The sequence below is a fragment of the Perca fluviatilis genome, chromosome 9 (genome assembly GCF_010015445.1).
Source record: "Perca fluviatilis chromosome 9, GENO_Pfluv_1.0, whole genome shotgun sequence".
Taxonomy (NCBI): domain Eukaryota; kingdom Metazoa; phylum Chordata; class Actinopteri; order Perciformes; family Percidae; genus Perca; species Perca fluviatilis.
Genome location: NC_053120.1, coordinates 2,756,971 through 2,776,954, shown reverse-complemented (window position 1 = coordinate 2,776,954; position 19,984 = coordinate 2,756,971). Strand labels below are relative to the sequence as shown.

General features: G+C 37.9%; 1 protein-coding gene across 1 annotated transcript in view; it reads left to right on the top strand.

Moving 5' to 3' along the window:
* Window positions 1-550: 550 nt before the first annotated feature.
* The window catches only part of LOC120565591 (macrophage mannose receptor 1-like), a 25,236-nt gene continuing 5,802 nt past the window's right edge, over window positions 551-19,984 (top strand). Inside the window, exons 1-2 of the mRNA XM_039811494.1 lie at window positions 551-597; window positions 1,897-1,937. Of these exons, the coding sequence (XP_039667428.1) occupies window positions 596-597; window positions 1,897-1,937 (43 nt within the window). The 5' untranslated portion in view covers window positions 551-595. The remainder of the gene's footprint in view (window positions 598-1,896; window positions 1,938-19,984) is intronic.

Genomic DNA, 19,984 nt, shown 5'->3' with positions numbered 1-19,984 from the left:
TAAAAAAACACCACTTTTAGCATGTATAGAGCCAACATATTTCATTATATGTAAATCTGTAAACTATGTGTTTATTTCAACCAAAACTAGAGTTGTGATGGTTGGTAAAAGTGGAAAGACGACCCAAAAACAGCTTTTCATAGTTGTATTTTGTTTCTGTCCACTTTGAATGAAGTGTGTTTTACAATGCTAAAATGACTGGTGGGTTTAGCGAACGCAATTTCGCAGATATTTTCATGCTTAAAAAAAGGATATTACTCTTTAACTAAAAGGTCTATCTCTGTAGGGATCGATCCCATAATGTTGTCAGACACTTAGAATAATAATCTTAGTCTGTCAGCTGCAACAAGAGAACTTTTAGTGGACGTGTATGTTTTTTAATCTTATCTTGACTAAAATATAGCATCACCTCACACAGAAGTATCCAGACAGAGATAAAAACGTGACACGTTGATATTTTAATATTCAAATGATTACAACGCGGTGACAGCCAGAGTTTAATTATTAACAGGATCAATAAAGCGTTGAGAGTAGTCTCCGTGGGCACAGAAAGGGAGAACCATCAGAGCAGAGTGAAGCTGTGGACATTCACAAGATGTAAGTTATAAACTATATAAGTTATATAAGTTATAAACTATATAAGTTATAAACTCGCCTGTTTGATGTCACATTTGAATGTTTGTGTGGATTTGCAGAAGAGGGATTGTACTCAACGTAATACTGCATGTAAAATCTAATTTATTTAATGATAAGGTTTCCAGTGTTCCTTGAAACTGTGTTTGTTTATTTCTCAATATTTAAGTTATCTTCTGTGATGCATCCGGGGTACTCAAACATATCACTCAAAGGTCTGCATCTAAAAAGCTATATGCTCTAACAAATATCTGAGTATTAACAATTGTATGTCTGTAAAAAAAATGTTGAGGCATTTTTAGGCCTTTATTTGAAAGGACAGCTTAGACTTGAAAGGGGAGAGAGAAGGGGGTGTGGGGCGATGACATGTTTCATGTTAAACCCACCAGACTCCATGTAAATAATCAGTAATTTTAGCGTCGTAAAATACAATTCATTCAAAGTGGACAGAAACTAAATAAAACTATCAAAAGCCATCTTGGTTCATCTTTCCACTGTTCCAACAATCACCACTCTGGTTTGGTTTAAATAAACCCTTAATTCACCAATTTACACGTGGAGATATGCTGGCTCTATACACGCTAAAAGTCCTGATTATTTACATGGAGTCTGGTGGAGATATGCTGGCTCTATACACGCTAAAAGTCCTGATTATTTACATGGAGTCTGGTGGAGTTTGGTGATGGTGATTTTGGGGCTGTTTCATGTTAAACTAAAAGGATCTTACTCTTTAACTAAAAGGTCTATCTCTGTAGGGATCCATCCCATAATGTTGTCAGACAACGTCAGTTAAATCTTTGATTTGCATCCTGAGAAACTGGGTTATAAACTTTATCCCTAAACGTAAAGACAGCCTGTTCTTCTGTTTGTTTTGCCCCCCCCCCTCTTCTGATGGCTAAACTCATATCCGCCAACATATTAATATAATTTTCATATTATTTACTTTAACATGAATTCACAAAGTCCAACAGGAAACCTAAAAATGCAAATGTCACAGTTCATCAAGGTGTTACACTGTTGACTTGTGTGTGTGTGTGTGTGTGTGTGTGTGTCTGTGTATGACTGTGTGTCTCTGTCTGTGTGTGTGTGTGTCTCTGTTAACTTCAGTAAGTGCAACATATACATACATACATACACATATATATACACATATATATATATATATATATATATATATATATATATATATATATATATATATATATATATACATATATAATCCGGACTTCATACCAAAAATAACAGTTTATTACCATCTAACAGGGTGAAGATGCAGTGGAGTCTGTTTGTGTTCATTGTGATGGGTAAGTGGATCATCTGGACAGCTCACTCCTCATCAACTCCAAGTCACACTTCAATTAAGAATATGGTTTGATTTAAACGGTAATTTAGTTTTTTTTCCAACCTGGATTTTCCTGTGTCTAAGTGGCTGACAGACTCAGATTAATATTCTAAGTGTAAGATCCTTTTTAGTTTAACATGAAACAGCCCTGAAATCACCATCACCAAACTCCACCAGACTCCATGTAAATAATCAGGACTTTTAGCGTGTATAGAGCCAGCATATCTCCACCAGACTCCATGTAAATAATCAGGACTTTTAGCGTGTATAGAGCCAGCATATCTCCACCAGACTCCATGTAAATAATCAGGACTTTTAGTGTGTATAGAGCTAGCATATCTCCACCAGACTCCATGTAAATAATCAGGACTTTTAGTGTGTATAGAGCCAGCATATCTCCACCAGACTCCATGTAAATAATCAGGACTTTTAGCGTGTATAGAGCTAGCATATCTCCACCAGACTCCATGTAAATAATCAGGACTTTTAGCGTGTATAGAGCCAGCATATCTCCACCAGACTCCATGTAAATAATCAGGACTTTTAGCATGTATAGAGCCAGCATATCCCCACCAGACTCCATGTAAATAATCAGGACTTTTAGCGTGTATAGAGCCAGCATATCTCCACCAGACTCCATGTAAATAATCAGGACTTTTAGCGTGTATAGAGCCAGCATATCTCCACCAGACTCCATGTAAATAATCAGGACTTTTAGCGTGTATAGAGCCAGCATATCTCCACCAGACTCCATGTAAATAATCAGGACTTTTAGTGTGTATAGAGCCAGCATATCTCCACCAGACTCCATGTAAATAATCAGGACTTTTAGCGTGTATAGAGCCAGCATATCTCCACATGTAAATGGGTGAATTAAGGTTTAATTTCAACCAAACCAGAGTGGTGATTGTTGGAACAGTGGAACGATGAACCAAGATGGACTTTGATAGTTTTATTTAGTTTCTGTCCACTTTGAATGAAGTGTGTTTAATGATGCATAAATTAGTTTTTACATGGAGTCTGGTGGCTTTGGCGGATCTTTTTTATTTTCTTTCTGTTACTGGACCACATTTTGCCAACATTTGCATCAAAACATTTTAGTTAAAATTATAGCATATGGTACCATGTTAGCATGTTAACAAATTAAGTCTGGTGGGTTTGGTGATGGTGATTTTGGGGCTGTTTCATGTTAAACTAACTAACTAACTTACTCTTTAACATCAGTCACTTAGACACAAAAACATGGGAAAATAGAGTCCAGGTTTAAAAACAAAACAAAATTTCTTTCATTTTCTTCTCTGTTATCAGGTCAGTGTTCCTCCATTGGGGGTCAGCTGTATGACTACCTATTCATTGGAGAGAATAAGACCTGGGAAGAAGCCCAGGAGTATTGCAGAAAGAACCACACTGACCTGGCCACAGTGTCTAACCAGACAGACATGAAGAGACTCCTTAACTCCACGACTGCACAGTATCCAGGCGGAGCCTGGATTGGGCTGCAAAACGAAACAACAAACCGCGTGTGGCGCTGGTCTCTGCCAGGGGTGGAGTTCAACGAGAGTGAGAGTAAATGGTCTACAGGACAGCCGGATAATAAAGGCGATGAAGAGCTCTGTGTGAGGATGAATCAGGAAAAATGGGATGACGAGTCTTGTTCTACAGCCAATAAATTTATCTGCTATCACGGTGAGAATATGTGGCGCATAGAGTCCTTTCTCCTCTAAAAAACTCGTAGTAGTGGCCGTAGTAGTTCTGACTTTTGTCCCCCCTCACCCCTAATCTGACCCACAGGAGAGTTTTCAATCACTACTATTTGCCAGGTGTCCATGCTAACGCAAGGTAATATAACCCCATTAGCTCAGGTCATATTTCCTGACCAATCGGCTATCCTAAACTTAACCAATCAAGCTACTTTGTAGGGCAGGACCATAGTAGGATTTGTAATTTCGCTACTAGGAGATTTGGCGCTCTTCTACTTCCTCAACTTACTTCCTGCTTTGCTCCCGTCAGAACTACTACGGTCACTAGAGGGCGCCGCCACTACAAACATGAACATAGGTCAACATTGATTCTGGAATAAACCACTTATGGGGGAGTTTTTCAGGGGAGGACAAACTCTGAATTGATATCACATTATTGTTTTGAAATAAGAATAATGTAGGATTTCATGAGACTGAATAAAAACAAACAAGTTTATCTGTGTGTTCCACAGCACATAATAAATCCGGCCAAACATTTTATATCAGTGACGATAATACGACGATGAACTGGACAGAGGCTCAGAGGTTCTGCAGAAAAAATTACACTGACCTGATCAGTGGAGTCCAACAGCTACAAGACTTCAATAGACAACACCCAGATTATGCAAAACAGTGCCAGCCTAATGAACCCTGCCCTTTCTGGATCGGCCTGTTCAGACACTCTGACTGGAGTTGGTCAGATGGGAGCAGTTTCTCCTTCAGATCCTGGGATAAAGTTGAAGATAAAGACCCTAAGAAGAAATGTGCTATGATTAACTTAAATGGAAATTGGAGCTCTGATGACTGTGATAAAACCAAACCCTTCTTCTGCTACGATGGTGAGTTTAGCAGAAGGTTTACCTAACGGTACTGTACATCTACATTTGTGTAATGATTCACTTTATTTATTAGTTTATAATAAGAATTATGGTATGAGGTTCATCGTTGTTGAATATTGTTATAATGATATAACTCGTGATAAATAAACAGATAAAGTGTTCTCAGTTCTGCTAAAATACAACAAACTGCCTGTTAGATTTAAAACAAATGTTACAGCTGTTATTTAAACTGTCCTGTGTTTGTCTCCACGGGTGGAGCATTTGGGTCTCTGCCCCTGACTGACTTTTCCCCTGACTGACTCACCTTCTCCCCTGACAGATTCAGTGATCCTGATCAACCAGAGCATGATTTGGGAGGATGCGTTATACTACTGCAGAGATCACTATGGCGACCTTGTCTCCATAACCAACCTGGACGAGCAGCGCTGGGTCCAGGAGAGAGCCAAGATGGCCTCCACTCACTACGTGTGGCTGGGACTGCGCTACACCTGCACTCTGGACTTCTGGTTCTGGGTCAGTGACGAGACGGTCCCTACAAGAACTGGGCCCTCCCCCAGTCTGGGAACGACTGCAACATGTCTGGAGCCATGGCCCGAAATGGAACTTGGGTCAAACTGATCGATGATGACAAACAGCTTAATTTCATCTGTTCCAAGTAAAAACCAGCAGAATGTAACTAAGTACATTTACTCAAATACTGTACTTAATTAATAATGCTGTTGAGATGACGTACTTTACTTAAATCTCAAAGTTAATATTTTAAGAAAAAAAGTAATATTTTGGGAAAAAAGTCGTAATATTTCACGTAAAAAGTCGTAATATTTCACGTAAAAAGTCGTAATATTTCAATTAACAAATTCCTAATATTCCCTCCAGTTACCCTCAAATTTACTAACATCTGTTATCAATTTGACACCAGGATTTGAAACCTCCAGAAAATGTTGGTAATTAAAAATCTTGTACCAAATTTTTATGTTGATAGCCTAAACTGGCAACTGGAAAATGTTGACAAGTGAAAGTGAAAGTGAGTGTACAGAGATAGCACATCGCGCACCAAGATAAATGGTTTAGAAAGCCGCAGGTGCCTGCGTGTGAGCTTTTATATGTTTGCCCCTCCTGTGTATCATGTGATGCAAACCATCCCTGCGAGAACCATATTTTCCCTCCCTCAGAGTGCAAGAACCATATTGTCCCTCCCCCAGAGTGCGAGAACCATATTTTCCCTCCCTCAGAGTGCAAGAACCATATTGTCCCTCCCTCAGAGTGCAAGAACCATATTTTCCCTCCCTCAGAGTGCAAGAACCATATTGTCCCTCCCTCAGAGTGCGAGAACCATATTTTACCTCCCTCAGAGTGCAAGAACCATATTGTCCCTCCCTCAGAGTGCAAGAACCATATTTTACCTCCCTCAGAGTGCAAGAACCATATTTTCCCTCCCTCAGAGTGCGGGAAACAACATTTTCCCTCTCTCAGAGTGCGGGAACAATTTTTTCCCTCTCTCAGAGTGCAAGAACCATATTTCACCTCCCTCAGAGTGCAAGAACCATATTTTCCCTCCCTCAGAGTGCGGGAACAACATTTTCCCTCTCTCAGAGTGCGGGAACAATTTTTTCCCTCCCTCACAGAGGAAGGGTGCCTGTGTGGGGTGGAGGAAGGGGAATTGAAGATTGTGAAATTGCAACAACCTGCATGTGAAAGTGACCTCAATATCAGCCAAAACAATCTCAGCAAATTTGTGTAAAATGTTCATATTTTCTATGTTTTATACAACTAAAACAGCCTGGGGTCAAATTAACCCCAAGGAACACCGATGCATACAAAATGCATACAGGACATTGAAAATATATCTTCATGTTAATTTTATGTTTACCCAGTTGTCCCCATTAAATTAGGAAAAGTAATTCAATATGAAGCAAAAAAAATTATGTCAAGCACTTTTTTAGAGATGTTAAACATTGAATGGGGTCAAATTGACCCCAAGGATAACAGGAAGGTTAGGTAAAAAAGTCGTAATATTTTAAAAGGAAAATCATAATATTTCAAAAAGAAACTGGTACTATAAATGTTTTACTTTACATTTTAACAGTGTGGGATAAATACTTTTAGTTAAGTTAAGGATGTGTTTTATTCATTTACTCACTTTGTTTGCAGTGGTGTGACGTTGACATACTGTGTGTCCTCTGGGATTATTGAATGGCATACTTAGAATATGAAGTAAATATTATCAAAAATAAATATTTAAAGAAAAAATATCGTAATATTATAGTAAATAAGTCGTAATATTCCGAATTTTTTAATAATATTTCAAGTAAAAAGTCATAATATTTCAAGTGAAAAAGTCGTAATATTTCAAGTGAAAAAGTCGTAATATTTCAAGAAAAAAGTCATAATATTTATTTTCAGGAAGAAAGTGGTAATATAAATCTTTTACTTTTATTTTTATTTTACTTTACAATTTAACAGTGTGGGATTAATACTTTTTTTAAGTTAAGGATGTGTTTTGTTCATTTACTCACTTTGTTTGCAGTGGTGTGACGTTGACAAACTGTGAGTCCTCTGGGATTATTGAATGGTATCCTGGGAAATGTAGGAACTAGTATCTCAAATTAAATATTTCAAGAAAAAAAAAAGTCATAATATTTCAAGATAAAACGTAGCCTACTGATATTTAAAGTAAAAAATGTCGTAATATTTTGGGAAAACAGTCGTAATATTTGGGGAGAAATTTTCCTAATTTTTCATGCAAAAAAGTCTTAATATTTTGGGAAATAAGTCGTAATATTTAAAGTAAAAAAAATCATAACATTTCAAGTAAAAATGTCGTAAAATATTTCAAGTCAAAAGTCGTAACATTTTAAGAAGAAAAGTCATAATATTTCAGGAAGATAGAAGATAGAAAGTTGTAATATAGATGTTTTGACAGTGTGGGATTAATACTTTTACTTAAGTTAAGGATGTGTTTTATTCATTTACTCACTTTGTTTGCAGTGGTGTGACGTTGACATACTGTGTGTCCTCTGGGATTATTGAATGGCATTCTGGGAAATGTAGGAAACAAACCTGGGGAAGTGAAAACAGATTATTACTTATTACTTATATCTCAAAGTATATATTTCAAGAAGAAAAGTCGTAATATTTTGGGAAAAAATACTTAATATTTCAAGTTAAAATCTCATATTTGGGGGGAAAAAGTCATAATTTAAGAAAATCGTTATATTTCAAGTAAAAAAGTCATAATATGTAAGAAGAATATAATATTTCAGGTCAAAAAGTTTTAATATTTCAGGAAGAAAGTAGTAATATAGGTCTTTTACTTTACATTTTAACAGTGTGGGATTAATACTTTTAGTTAAGGAAGTGTTTTATTAATTTACTCACTTTGTTTGCAGTGGTGTGACGTTGACATACTGTGTGTCCTCTGGGATTATTGAATGGCATTCTGGGAAATGTAGGAAACAAACTTTGGGGGAGATGTGACAGCAGATACTAAACTGAGGATGTAATCCTGTAACACGAATGATTACCATTTGTTATTTTCTGAAGTTTTTGTTATTTTTTCTTTCTCTTAAAGTGTCAAGTTCTGGTGATTATCTGATGGTTATATTTTGTAAAATCTGATTCTGATGATCACAATTTTTCTTGAATTTTATGTAACAAAAGAATAGTTTTCTCTGAGTCTAAATAAACTGTTGAACCACAGAGTGGTCCTCTTTTTTTTTTACTAACCCAAAGTCCTGTTATCACATCATGGCAGAAACACCATCACTGATTTATTTTAGCCGAATCTTCTCTGTCCGAGCACGGCTACAAACACCGGACCTGCAGCACGTGTCGATCACTACCGAGCCTGTTAGTAACCGGCAGTGTTGCGGCTGTAAGCAGTACAACAAAGTGCTGCCGTGAGGGACTGAACACTGAGAGATGCATAAACACACATTCACATTGTATTGCAATGATTTAATCCTCCAAACGTAAAATACAAATAATAGTACTGCGTGACCAAATGTAAAGTTACTTGAGTGAGTCTAAGTAAGTGTGTTAGTGCAGCGATAAACAGAAAGTGTTCTTTCCCAGGCTCACCCTCTCTGTCAAAGCCCAAAAACCCAACAGGTGAACAGAACAGGTGAAGCAAACACATATGTTATCACTTCCTCTCAAACTGCGATGAAAACCCCGCCCCACAATAAACAAATAATAATCAATAAATAATATAAATGAGACCATAAACAACATACAGTATGTGGCTCCTACAGGCAGGCTACAGACATGAGATCTTCACCTGTTCAACTATAACTTTACACATAGTAGGCAAATGTCCCTGCTTTTTACAGACAAGTGAACTCACCACAGACAGACAGGGAAACACTGGAGCACGTCAGTCTCTAAACGGTGTAACCCTGTACTATGGTGCACACACACACACACACACACACACACACACACACACACACACACACACACACACACACACACAAAAAAAAAAAAAAAAAAACACACACACACACAAACACACAAAAAAAAACACACACACACAAACAAAGGTTGAATAACATGTTTCCTCTTAAACGGTGTGAAACAGCTTTGAGTTATGCTTTCTCTCGTTTTATTGGCTGTGTCCCAGGTGATAGCCAATCAGCGAAGATGTCTTTAACCTTATGGTAATAAAAAGGCACTGCTCACACAACAGGGTCTTCAACGCACCCCCGGTTTGCTAAGTTTTGTCGGGGCTGAAGAAACTGCCAAAAAGATTAATTTATTTATTAATTGGAGATGCCATTATGCATAGGTGTAATTTATGGGGGTTGGGGAGGTTACCCACCCAAAAATCTGAATTGGGCTTTCCTTCTGAAGTCTTTGTTCCTTTTTAAGGTTTTGATGCTTTTCTGGAATGTTTTTTGTCACATTTTAAATGTTTTTGTTGCCTTTTCTGACATTTTTGCCGCTTTTTTAACCTTCAAACACTGTTCTTTGCTGCCCCCCTTAATTTACTGTTCACGGTCAAATTTGACCAGACAGTTTTAACTGCCTTTATTTTAACATAAATACCAATAAAAATGACAAAACGTATTTTTAATAGAACATTTATTGTAAAAAGAACCTTATTAGAACATTAACATCTACAACGTGTGTGGGTGTGTGTGTTTTTGTGTGTGCATGCATGCATGTCTGTGCGAACATTGGTGGTTCACATACACAGGTGGCAATATGACAACATAAACTGACATGAACTTTGTGTGTGTGTGTGGTGGGTGTGTGTGTGTGTGTGGGGTGTGTGGGGGGGGGGGGGGGGGGGAGTGGTTTGTGTGTGTGTGACTGTGTGTGTGTTGTTTGTATGTGTTTCTGTGTGTGTGTGTATGCATGCATGTGTGTGCAAACAGAACAGAACAGTGTTAGATGGTTTTTGTTGATTTCTTCTGATAGTCATACTGAGAAATCCAGAGAGAGTTGTGTGGAGCTGATCGTCTTAATTAGCTTTGTAGCAACTCATTTCAAAACACTGCCATTCAAAATGACACTACATGAGCTAATTGGCCAATATATGGGCCACCTGGCTAAAAACATCAATGGTTCATTGTTACCCTTTAATCAGGAGTTAGCACTATGATGCCTCTTTTTTCTATTTTTTCTGCAATTTTCTTGTTTTGTGAACAATCTGAAGAATTTCCTACAATTTCAAATATTTTAGCATTATGACAAAGCACACTAAAGATGAGGGTGCTTTTCATTTTCCCAACATGTGTAGTTGGTTAGACCAAAATCTGGTAAATATGAATGAAGAGAGTGTGCCATGTGGTGCAAAAGTTTGATTTTGATAATGTTATATGTAGTTTTGGTCGCAGTGCTTTCATTTGCAGGATATATGAGGGTTTTTGCAGTTTGGGTGGGTGGTTTTGTGAATTGTGTAAAGTATTTGTGATAAAACCAGCCTAGTTTGCAAAATTGTGTTTTAGCAATTGGAAAAAACTGAATTCAATTTTATAGCATGTAAAGAAAGATTGATAATAGAATATTGAAAAATGTAGGAAAAATATGTGAGAAAAATGTCGAAAAAAGGCTAAAATTAAGTGTGAAAAAACAATGACCGTAATAAAAAAAGAAATTTGACCTAGAAAATCAAAAAGTTGCAACATGGTCGACGGCTGAAGACAGATATATACATATATGTTTTTTAAAGATTATCTTTTGGGGGGCTTTTCCCTGTATTAAGTAGTGACAGTGGATATACATGAAAGGGGAGAGATGGGGGCAAAGGGCAAGCGCAGGTCGGAATTCGACCCTTCCGCACCGCGCAAAGGGACCTCAGCCTACATGGGGGCGCGTCTTACTGGGTGAGTAAGAATATTCAAATAACAGCCAGAGTTTAATTATTAACAGGATTAATAAAGTGTTGAGAGCAGTCTCATTCAGGCACAGAAAAGGAGTAAGCAGCACGCGCAGAGAGAAGCTGTGGACATTCACAAGATGTAAGATATAAACTATATAAGTTATATAAGTTATAAACTATATAAGTTATAAACTATATAAGTTATATAAGTTATAAACTATATAAGTTATTAACTCGGCTGTTTGATTTCACATTTTTATGTCTGTGTGGATTTGCAGAAGAGGGATTGTATTCAACGTAATACCTGCGTGTAAAATCTGATTTATATAATAATAAGGTTTCCAGTTTTTCCTTCAAACTCTTTTTGTTTATTTCTCAATATTTAATATTTCTTCTGTGATACATCCGGGATCCTCAAGCTACGTATCACTCAAAAGATCTCCATCTAAAAAATATACGCTCTAACAAAAATCTGAGTATTAACAGTTGGATGTATGTACTTTTATTTTTGATAATTTTTTGAGCCATTTGGGTTGGTTTATTGTGATTTCGGGGCTTTGTTTCATGTAACCCCCCCCCAAACTTCATGTAAATAATCAGTACTTTAATAATTGTAAAAATTACTTCATTCAAAGTGGACAGAAACTAAATAAAACTACCAAAAGCCGTCTTGGTTCATCTTTCCACTGTTCCAACAATCACCACTCTGGTTTGGTTGGAATAAACCCTTAATAAAATAAAACCCCTCCCTCTCACGGCTAAACTCAACTCCGACAACATATTAATATAATTTTCATATTTTTACTTGAACATGATGTCACAAAGTCCAACAGGAAACCTAAAAATGCAAATGTCACAGTTCACTGTGACATTTGCACTGTTGTCTTGTGTGTTTGTCTGTGTTTCTGTTTGTGTGTGTATGTGTTGTGTCTTTTTTTTTTTGTTTGTTTTTGTGTATTGTGTGTGTGTGTGTTTTTGTGCTGTGTGTGTGTGTGTGTGTGTGTGTGTACTGTGTGTGTGTCTGTGTGTGTGGGGGGTGTGTGTGTGTGTGTGTTGTTTGTTTGCTCTGTATGTGTGTTGTGTGTGTGTGTGTGTGTGTGTGTGTGTTGTGTTTGTGGTGTGTGTGTGTCTGTGTGTGTGTCGTAACTTCAATAAATTCAACATCCTTTCCAAAGTCAGTGAGTAATGGTGTAAAATAATCCTGATTTTTCATACCAAAAATAACTGTGTTTATTACCATCTAACAGGGTTGAAGATGCAGTGGTGGTCTGTTAGTGTTCATTGTGTGGGTAAGTGGATCATCTGAACGATCACTCCTCATCAACTCCAAGTCACACTTCAGTTAAGAATATGGTTTGATTTAAACTGTAATTTCGTTATTTTTAGGTGGCTGTAATGTAACCCTACAGGACAAATATTCAGCAGCAGTTAGTGACAACTAAAAGTTCTGTTGTTGCCGCTGACAGACTAAGATTATTAATTCTAAGTGTCTGACAACATTATGGGATGGATCCCTACAGAGATAGACCTTTTAGTTAAAAAGTAAGATCCTTTTAGTTTAACATGAAACAGCCCGAAATCACCATCACCAAACTACACCAGACTCCATGTAAATAATCAGGACTTTTAGCTGTATAGAGCCAGCATATCTCCACCAGACTCCATGTAAATAATCAGGACTTTTAGCGTGTATAGAGCCAGCATATCTCCTCCAGACTCCATGTAAATAATCAGGACTTTTTAGCGTGTATAGAGGCCAGCATATTTCCCCCAGACTCCATGTAAATAATCAGGACTTTTAGCGTGTATAGAGCCGCCATATCTCCACCAGACTCCATGTAAATAATCAGGACTTTTAGCGTGTATAGAGCCAGCATATCTCCACCAGACTCCATGTAAATAATCAGGACTTTTAGTAGCGGCGTATTCCACCACAAATAATCGGACTTTTAGCGTGTATTGAGCCAGCATGTTTTAACATGTAAATCTTAAACTATGTGTTTATTTCAACCAAAACTAGAGTTGTGATGGTTGGAAAAGTGGAAAGAGCAGACTTAAAACGGCTTTATAGTTTTTGTTGTCGTCTCGTCTAAAGAAGTGTATTTTACGATGCTTAAATTACTGATTATTTACATGGAGTCTGGTGGGAATCTTTACGCAATTTCGTGGATATTTTCATGTTTAAAAAAGGATCTTACTCTTTAACTAAAAGGTCTATCTCTGTAGGGATCCTTTCCATAATGTTGTCAGACACTTAGAATAATAATCCGAAGTCTGTCAGCGGCAACAACAGAACTTTTAGTGGACGAGTATGTTTTTAATCTTATCTTGACTAAAATATAACATCACCTCATACAGAAGTTTCCAGGCAATGATACAGATGTGACACGTTGATATTTTAATATTCAAATGACGACAACGAAATGACAGCCAGAGTTTAATTATTACCAGGATCATTAAAGTGTAGCCAGCAGTCTCCGTGGGCACAGAAAGGGAGAACCATCAGAGCAGAGAGAAGCTGTGGACATTCACAAGATGTAAGTTATAAACTATATAAGTTATATAAGTTATAAACTATATAAGTTATATAAGTTATTAACTCGGCTGTTTGATTTCACATTTTAATGTCTGTGTGGATTTGCAGAAGAGGGATTGTATTCAACGTAATACTGCATGTAAAATCTGATTTATACAATGATAAAGTTTCCAGTTCATCTTCAAATTTATTTTCTTTATTTCTCTGTATTGAGTGTGTCTGTGTGTGTGTCTGTGTGTGTGTGTCTATGTGTCTGTGTGTCAGTGTTTGCATCACTCAAAGGTCTGCATCTAAAAAAAACTATACGCTCTAACAAATATCTGAGTATTAACAGTTGTATGTCTGTACATTTATTTTTTTAAAGCATTTTTAGGCCTTTATTTGACTGGACAGCTTAGACTTGAAAGGAGGGATGACATGCAGCAGGTGGGTTTGGTGATGGCAGCAGAGTCCTGATTATTTACATGGACTCTGGTGTAGAATATGCTGGCTCTATACACGCTAAAGTCCTGATTATTTACATGGAGTCTGGTGGACATATGCTGGCTATATACACGCAAAAAGGTCCTGATTATTACATGCATCTGGTCGAGATATCCTGGCTCTATACCAGCTAAATCCTGATTATTAACATGGATGGTGGAGATATGCTGGCTCTATACACGCTAAAAGTCCTGATTATTAACATGGAGTCTGGTGGAAATATGCTGGCTCTATACACGCTAAAAGTCCTGATTATTTACATGGAGTCTGGTGGAGATATGCTGGCTCTATACACGCCTAAAAGTCCTGATTATTTACATGGAGTCTGGTGGAGATATGCTGGCTCTATACACGCTAAAAGTCCTGATTATTTACATGGAGTCTGGTGGATTTGGTGATGGTGATTTCGGGGCTGTTTCATGTTAAACTAAAAGGATCTTACTCTTTAACTAAAAGGTCTATCTCTGTAGGGATCCATCCCATAATGTTGTCAGACACAGTCAGTTAAATCTTTGATTTGCATCCTGATGGACGTGGTTATAAACTTTATCCTAAACATAAAGACAGGCTCTTCTTCTGTTTGTTTCGCCCCCGCCCTCGCGGCTAAATTCCTCCGCCAACATATTAAAATTTTTTCATATTATTACTTTAACAGGAATTCACAAAGTCCAACAGGAAACGCTGAATGCAAATGTCACAGTTCATCAAGGGTTTTACACTGTTGACTTGTGTGTGTGTGTGTCTGTGTGTGTGTGTGTCTGTGTGTGTGCTCTGTGTGTGAGTGTGTCTGTGTGTGTGTGTGTGTGTGTGTCTCTGTGTGTGAGTGTCTCTGTGTGTGGCGTGTGTCTGTGTGTGTGTGTGCTGTGTGTGTGTCTCTGTGTGTGTGTGTGTGTGTCTGTGTGTGTGTCTCTGTATGTGTGTGTGTCTGTGTGTGTGTGTGTGAGTGTGTGTCTCTGTGTATGTGTGTGTGTGTGTGTTGTAACTTTAATAAATGAAACATCTTTTCCAAAAGTCAGTGAGTAATGGTGTAAAATAATCCTGATTTCATACCAACAATAACTGTTTATTACCATCTAACAGGGAGAAGATGCAGTGGAGTCTGTTAGTGTTGATTGTGATGGGTAAGTGGATCATCTGGACAGATCACTCCTCATCAACTCCAAGTCACACTTCAACTAATAATATGGTTTGATTTAAACGGTAATTTCGTTATTTTTAGGTGGCTGTAATGTAACCCTACAGGACAAATATTCAGCAGCAGTTAGCCACCACTAAAAGTTCTGTTGTTGCCAGACTCCATGTAAATAATCAGGACTTTTAGCATGTATAGAGCCAGCATATCTCCACCAGACTCCTTTTAAATAATCAGGACTTTTAGCGTGTATAGAGCCAGCATATCTCCACCAGACTCCTTTTAAATAATCAAGACTTTTAGTGTGTATAGAGCCAGCATATCTCCACCAGACTCCTTTTAAATAATCAGGACTTTTAGCGTGTATAGAGCCAGCATATCTCCACCAGACTCCTTTTAAATAATCAAGACTTTTAGTCGTGTATAGAGCCAGCATATCTCCACCAGACTCCTTTTAAATAATCAGGACTTTTAGTGTGTATAGAGCCAGCATATCTCCACCAGACTCCATGTAGATAATCAGGACTTTTAGCGTATATAGAGCCAGCATATCTCCACCAGACTCCTTTTAAATAATCAGGACTTTTAGCGTGTATAGAGCCAGCATATCTCCACCAGACTCCATGTAAATAATCAGGACTTTTAGCGTGTATAGAGCCAGCATATCTCCACCAGACTCCATGTAAATAATCAGGACTTTTAGCATGTATAGAGCCAGCATATCTCCACCAGACTCCATGTAAATAATCAGGACTTTTAGCGTGTATAGAGCCAGCATATCTCCACCAGACTCCTTTTAAATAATCAGGACTTTAGCGGTGTATAGAGCCAGCATATCTCCACCAGACTCCTTTTAAATAATCAGGACTTTTAGCGTGTATAGAGCCAGCATATCTCCACCAGACTCCATGTAAATAATCAGGACTTTTAGCATGTATAGAGCCAGCATATCTCCACCAGACTCCTTTTAAATAATCAGGACTTTTAGCTGTATAGAGCCAGCATATCTCCACCAGACTCCATGTAAATAATCAGGACCGTTCTTTTAGCGTATATAGAGCCAGCATATCTCCACCAGACTCCATGTAAATAATCGGACTTTAGCGTGTATAGAGCCAGCATATCTCCACCAGACTCCATGTAAATAATCAGGACGTTTAGCGTGTATAGAGCCAGCATATCTCCACCAGACTCCATGTAAATAATCAGGACTTTTTAGCGTGTATAGAGCCAGCATATCTGTTTTTTTAGGTTCATTTTGCTCGAATTGTCCTTTAACATGAGCCACTTAGACACAACAACATGGGAAAATAGAGTCCGGTTTTAAAACAGAACAAAGTTACCATTAATGACCAGATGCTTGTCTAGCTCTCAGCTCCATCGCTGCAGTTTCTTCTCTGTTATCAGGTCAGTGTTCCTCCATTGGGGGTCAGCTGTATGACTACCACTTCATTGGAAGGAGAAGACCTGGAAAGAAGCCCAGGAGTATTGCAGAAAGAACCACACTGACCTGGCCACAGTGGCTAACCAGGCAGACATGCAGAGACTCCTTAACTCCACGATACCACGGTATCCAGCGGAGGCCTGGATTGGGCTGCAAAACAACACACCAAACACCGTGTGAGGTCTCTGTCAGGGGTGGAGTTCAACAAGAATGAGAGTAAATGGTTTCCAGGACAGCCAAATAATTTCAACAATCAGGAGAACTGTGTGAGGATGAAGATGAAGGATGACAAATGGCATGATGACTCTTGGTTCTGAAACCTATAAATTTATCTGCTATGACGGTTGAGAATATGTGGACATAGAGTCTGTTCTCCCTTAAAAACTCCCCAGAAGTGGTTTGTTCCACCATCATTCTGACCTATATTTATGTTTGTAGTGGCGTCGCCCTCTTGTGGCCGTAGTAGTTCTGACTACCTCCCCCCCCCCTCTAATCTTACCCACACGAGAGTTCTCCATCCTCATATATGAACCAGAGACGGTAACGGTCGCAGTTTTAAACACGTCGTAAACGTTGTGAAGACGTGACTTCACTTCCTGAAGGTTACCATGTGACGCAGAACGTGACGTAACATAAATATAGGTCAGAATGATGCTGGAACCGATCCACTTATGGGGATTTTTTTAGGGGGAGGAAAAGTCTCTGAATTGATATCACACTATTGTATTGAAATAAGAATAATGTAGGATTTCATGAGACTAAATAAAAACCCCAAAGTTTGTCTGTGTGTTCCACAGAAGGCAAGAAATCTGACAAAACATTTTATATCAGTGACACTGGGATGAACTGGACAGAGGCTCAGAGATTCTGCAGAGAAAATTACACTGACCTGATCAGTGGAGTCAAACAGCTAGAAGACTTCAAGAGACAGCGCCAGAATGATTCAAACCAGCCCCAGAATGATACAGAACTCTGGATCGGCCTCAGAAACTGCTGGAGTTGGTCAGATGGGAGCAGTTTCTCTTTCAGATCCTGGGATGATGATGAACCTAAGAAAGAAGACCCTGAGAAGACATGTGCTATGACTACGTCAGATGGAAAATGGAGCTCCGATCACTGTAATGAAACCAAACCCTTCTTCTGCTACAACGGTGAGTTTAGCAGGTCTATCTAACGGTACTGTACATATACATCTGTAAATAAACTGTTCTCAGTTCTGCTAAAATACAACAAACTGCTTGTTAGATATAAAATAAATGTTACAGCTGTTATTTCAACTGTCCTGTGTTTGTCTCCATGAGTGGAGCATTTGCATCTCTGCCCATGATTGGCTAAGCCACTAATTGCCTCCGACACTAATTGGCACCGACACTAATTTGCTCTGCCCCTGGCTGACTCCGCCTCTGATTGGCTCTGTCCCTGATTCTCCTTCTCCCCTGACAGATTCAGTGATCCTGATCAACCAGAGCATGAACTGGGAGGGAGCGTTATACTACTGCAGAACTAGCTATGGCGACCTTGTCTCCATCACCAACCTGGACGAGCAGCCGCTGGGTCCGGGAGAGCAAAGATGGCCTCCACTCGCTACGTGTGGCTGGGACTGCGCTACACCTGCACTCTGGACTTCTGGTTCTGGGTCAGTGACAAGACAGTCCGTTCTACAAGAACTGGGGGCCCAGCCAGCCTGAGGACCGACTGCAACATGTCTGGAGCCATGGACCGAAATGGAACTTGGGTCAAATTGATCGACGATGACGATGACAACCAGCTTAACTTCATCTGTTCCAAGAACAAACCACCAAAATGTAACTAAGTACATTTACTCAAGTACTGTACTTCAGTAATACCGTTGTTGAGATTAAGTACTTCACTTAGATCTCAAAGTTAATATTTCAAGAAAAAAGTAATATAATAGTAATATTTTAAAGGAACACGCCGACTTATTGGGACTTAATCACAGCGTGTACAAATAACAAGGTCACATAAGACACACATCCATCTTCTAACCGTATACATACTGGGAACTATATTCTCAGAGGGGCAAAGCTGCTCTGGCTTCTCAGGTGCTGCAAGCATATCCTCCACCCTAGTAGGAGAGTAGCAGTGCTTCGCCTTTCTGAGAATATAGTTCCCAGTATGTATATGGTTAAAGATGGCTATACTATCTGACCTTGTCATTTTACATGCTGTGACTATACAAATCACAACAAGGGAAATAGGAACATGTTGGCACTAGTTGGAACCAGTTACCTGCAGGATCTGTGCTAGGCTAAGCTAATGCTGGGGGCATCAGACAGCGTTACAGCACGCACTGAGATGAGAAGGGTATGTATGGACTTGTCTAATTCTGGGGGTTAGTGTGAATAAGCTAAAGTCCCAATAAGTCGGCGTGTTCCTTTAAGAAAAAAAAGTCATAATATTTTAAGAAATAAAAGTCGTAATATTTCAAGAAAAAAGTCGTAATATTTTAAGAAAAAAAAGAGTCATATTTCCGAAAAAAAGTCGTAATATTTCAAGTAAAAACAAGTTGTAATATTTCAAATAAAAAAGTCATAATATTTCAAGTAAAAACAAGTCGTAGTATTTCAAATAAAAAAGTCATAATATTTCAAGAAAAAGTCAGAATATTTCAAGAAGAAAGTCAGTAATATTTCAAAGAAACAAATTTGTAATAATTTTTTAAATAAAAATTCGTAATATTTCAGGAAGAAAGTTGTAATATAGATCTTTTACTTTACATTTTAACAGTGTGGGATTCATACTTTTACTTAAAAGTTAGGGATGCGTTTTATTAATTTACTCACTTTGTTTGCGGTGGTGTGACGTTGACATACTGTGTGTCCCTCTGGGATTATTGAATAGCATTCTGGGAAATGTAGGAACTTATATCTCAAAGTAAATATTTCAAGTAAAATAGTCCTAATATTGATATATTGATATATATATATATATATATATATATATATATATATATATATATACCCCTAAAAAATATGACTTAAGTTATGTTTTATTCATTTTACTCACTTTGTTTGAAGATGTAATCCTGTAACATCAATGATTACGATTTGTTATTTTATGAAGTTGTTATTTTTTCATTCCTCTTAAATTTTTCAAGTTTTTGGTGAGATATCTGATGGTTATATTATGTTAAATCTATTTTTTCTAATAATAGCAATGCAATAAGCCAAATGAAAAAAATGAAAAAAGTCATAATATTTGGGAAAAAGTCTTAATACATCAGGAAGAAAGTTTTAATCTTTAGGATCTTTACTTTACATCTTTTAACAGTGTGGATTAATACTTTTACTTAAGGTTAAGGGATGTGTTTTATTCCATTTACTCACTTTGTTTGCAGTGTAGGACGTTGACATACTGTCCTCTCTGGGATTATTGAATGGTACTGGGGAAATGTAGGAAACAAACCCTCAGGGGAGAGATGTGACAGCAGATATTAAACTGAGGTGATGTAATCCTGTAACATGAATGATTACCATTTGTTATTTCTGAA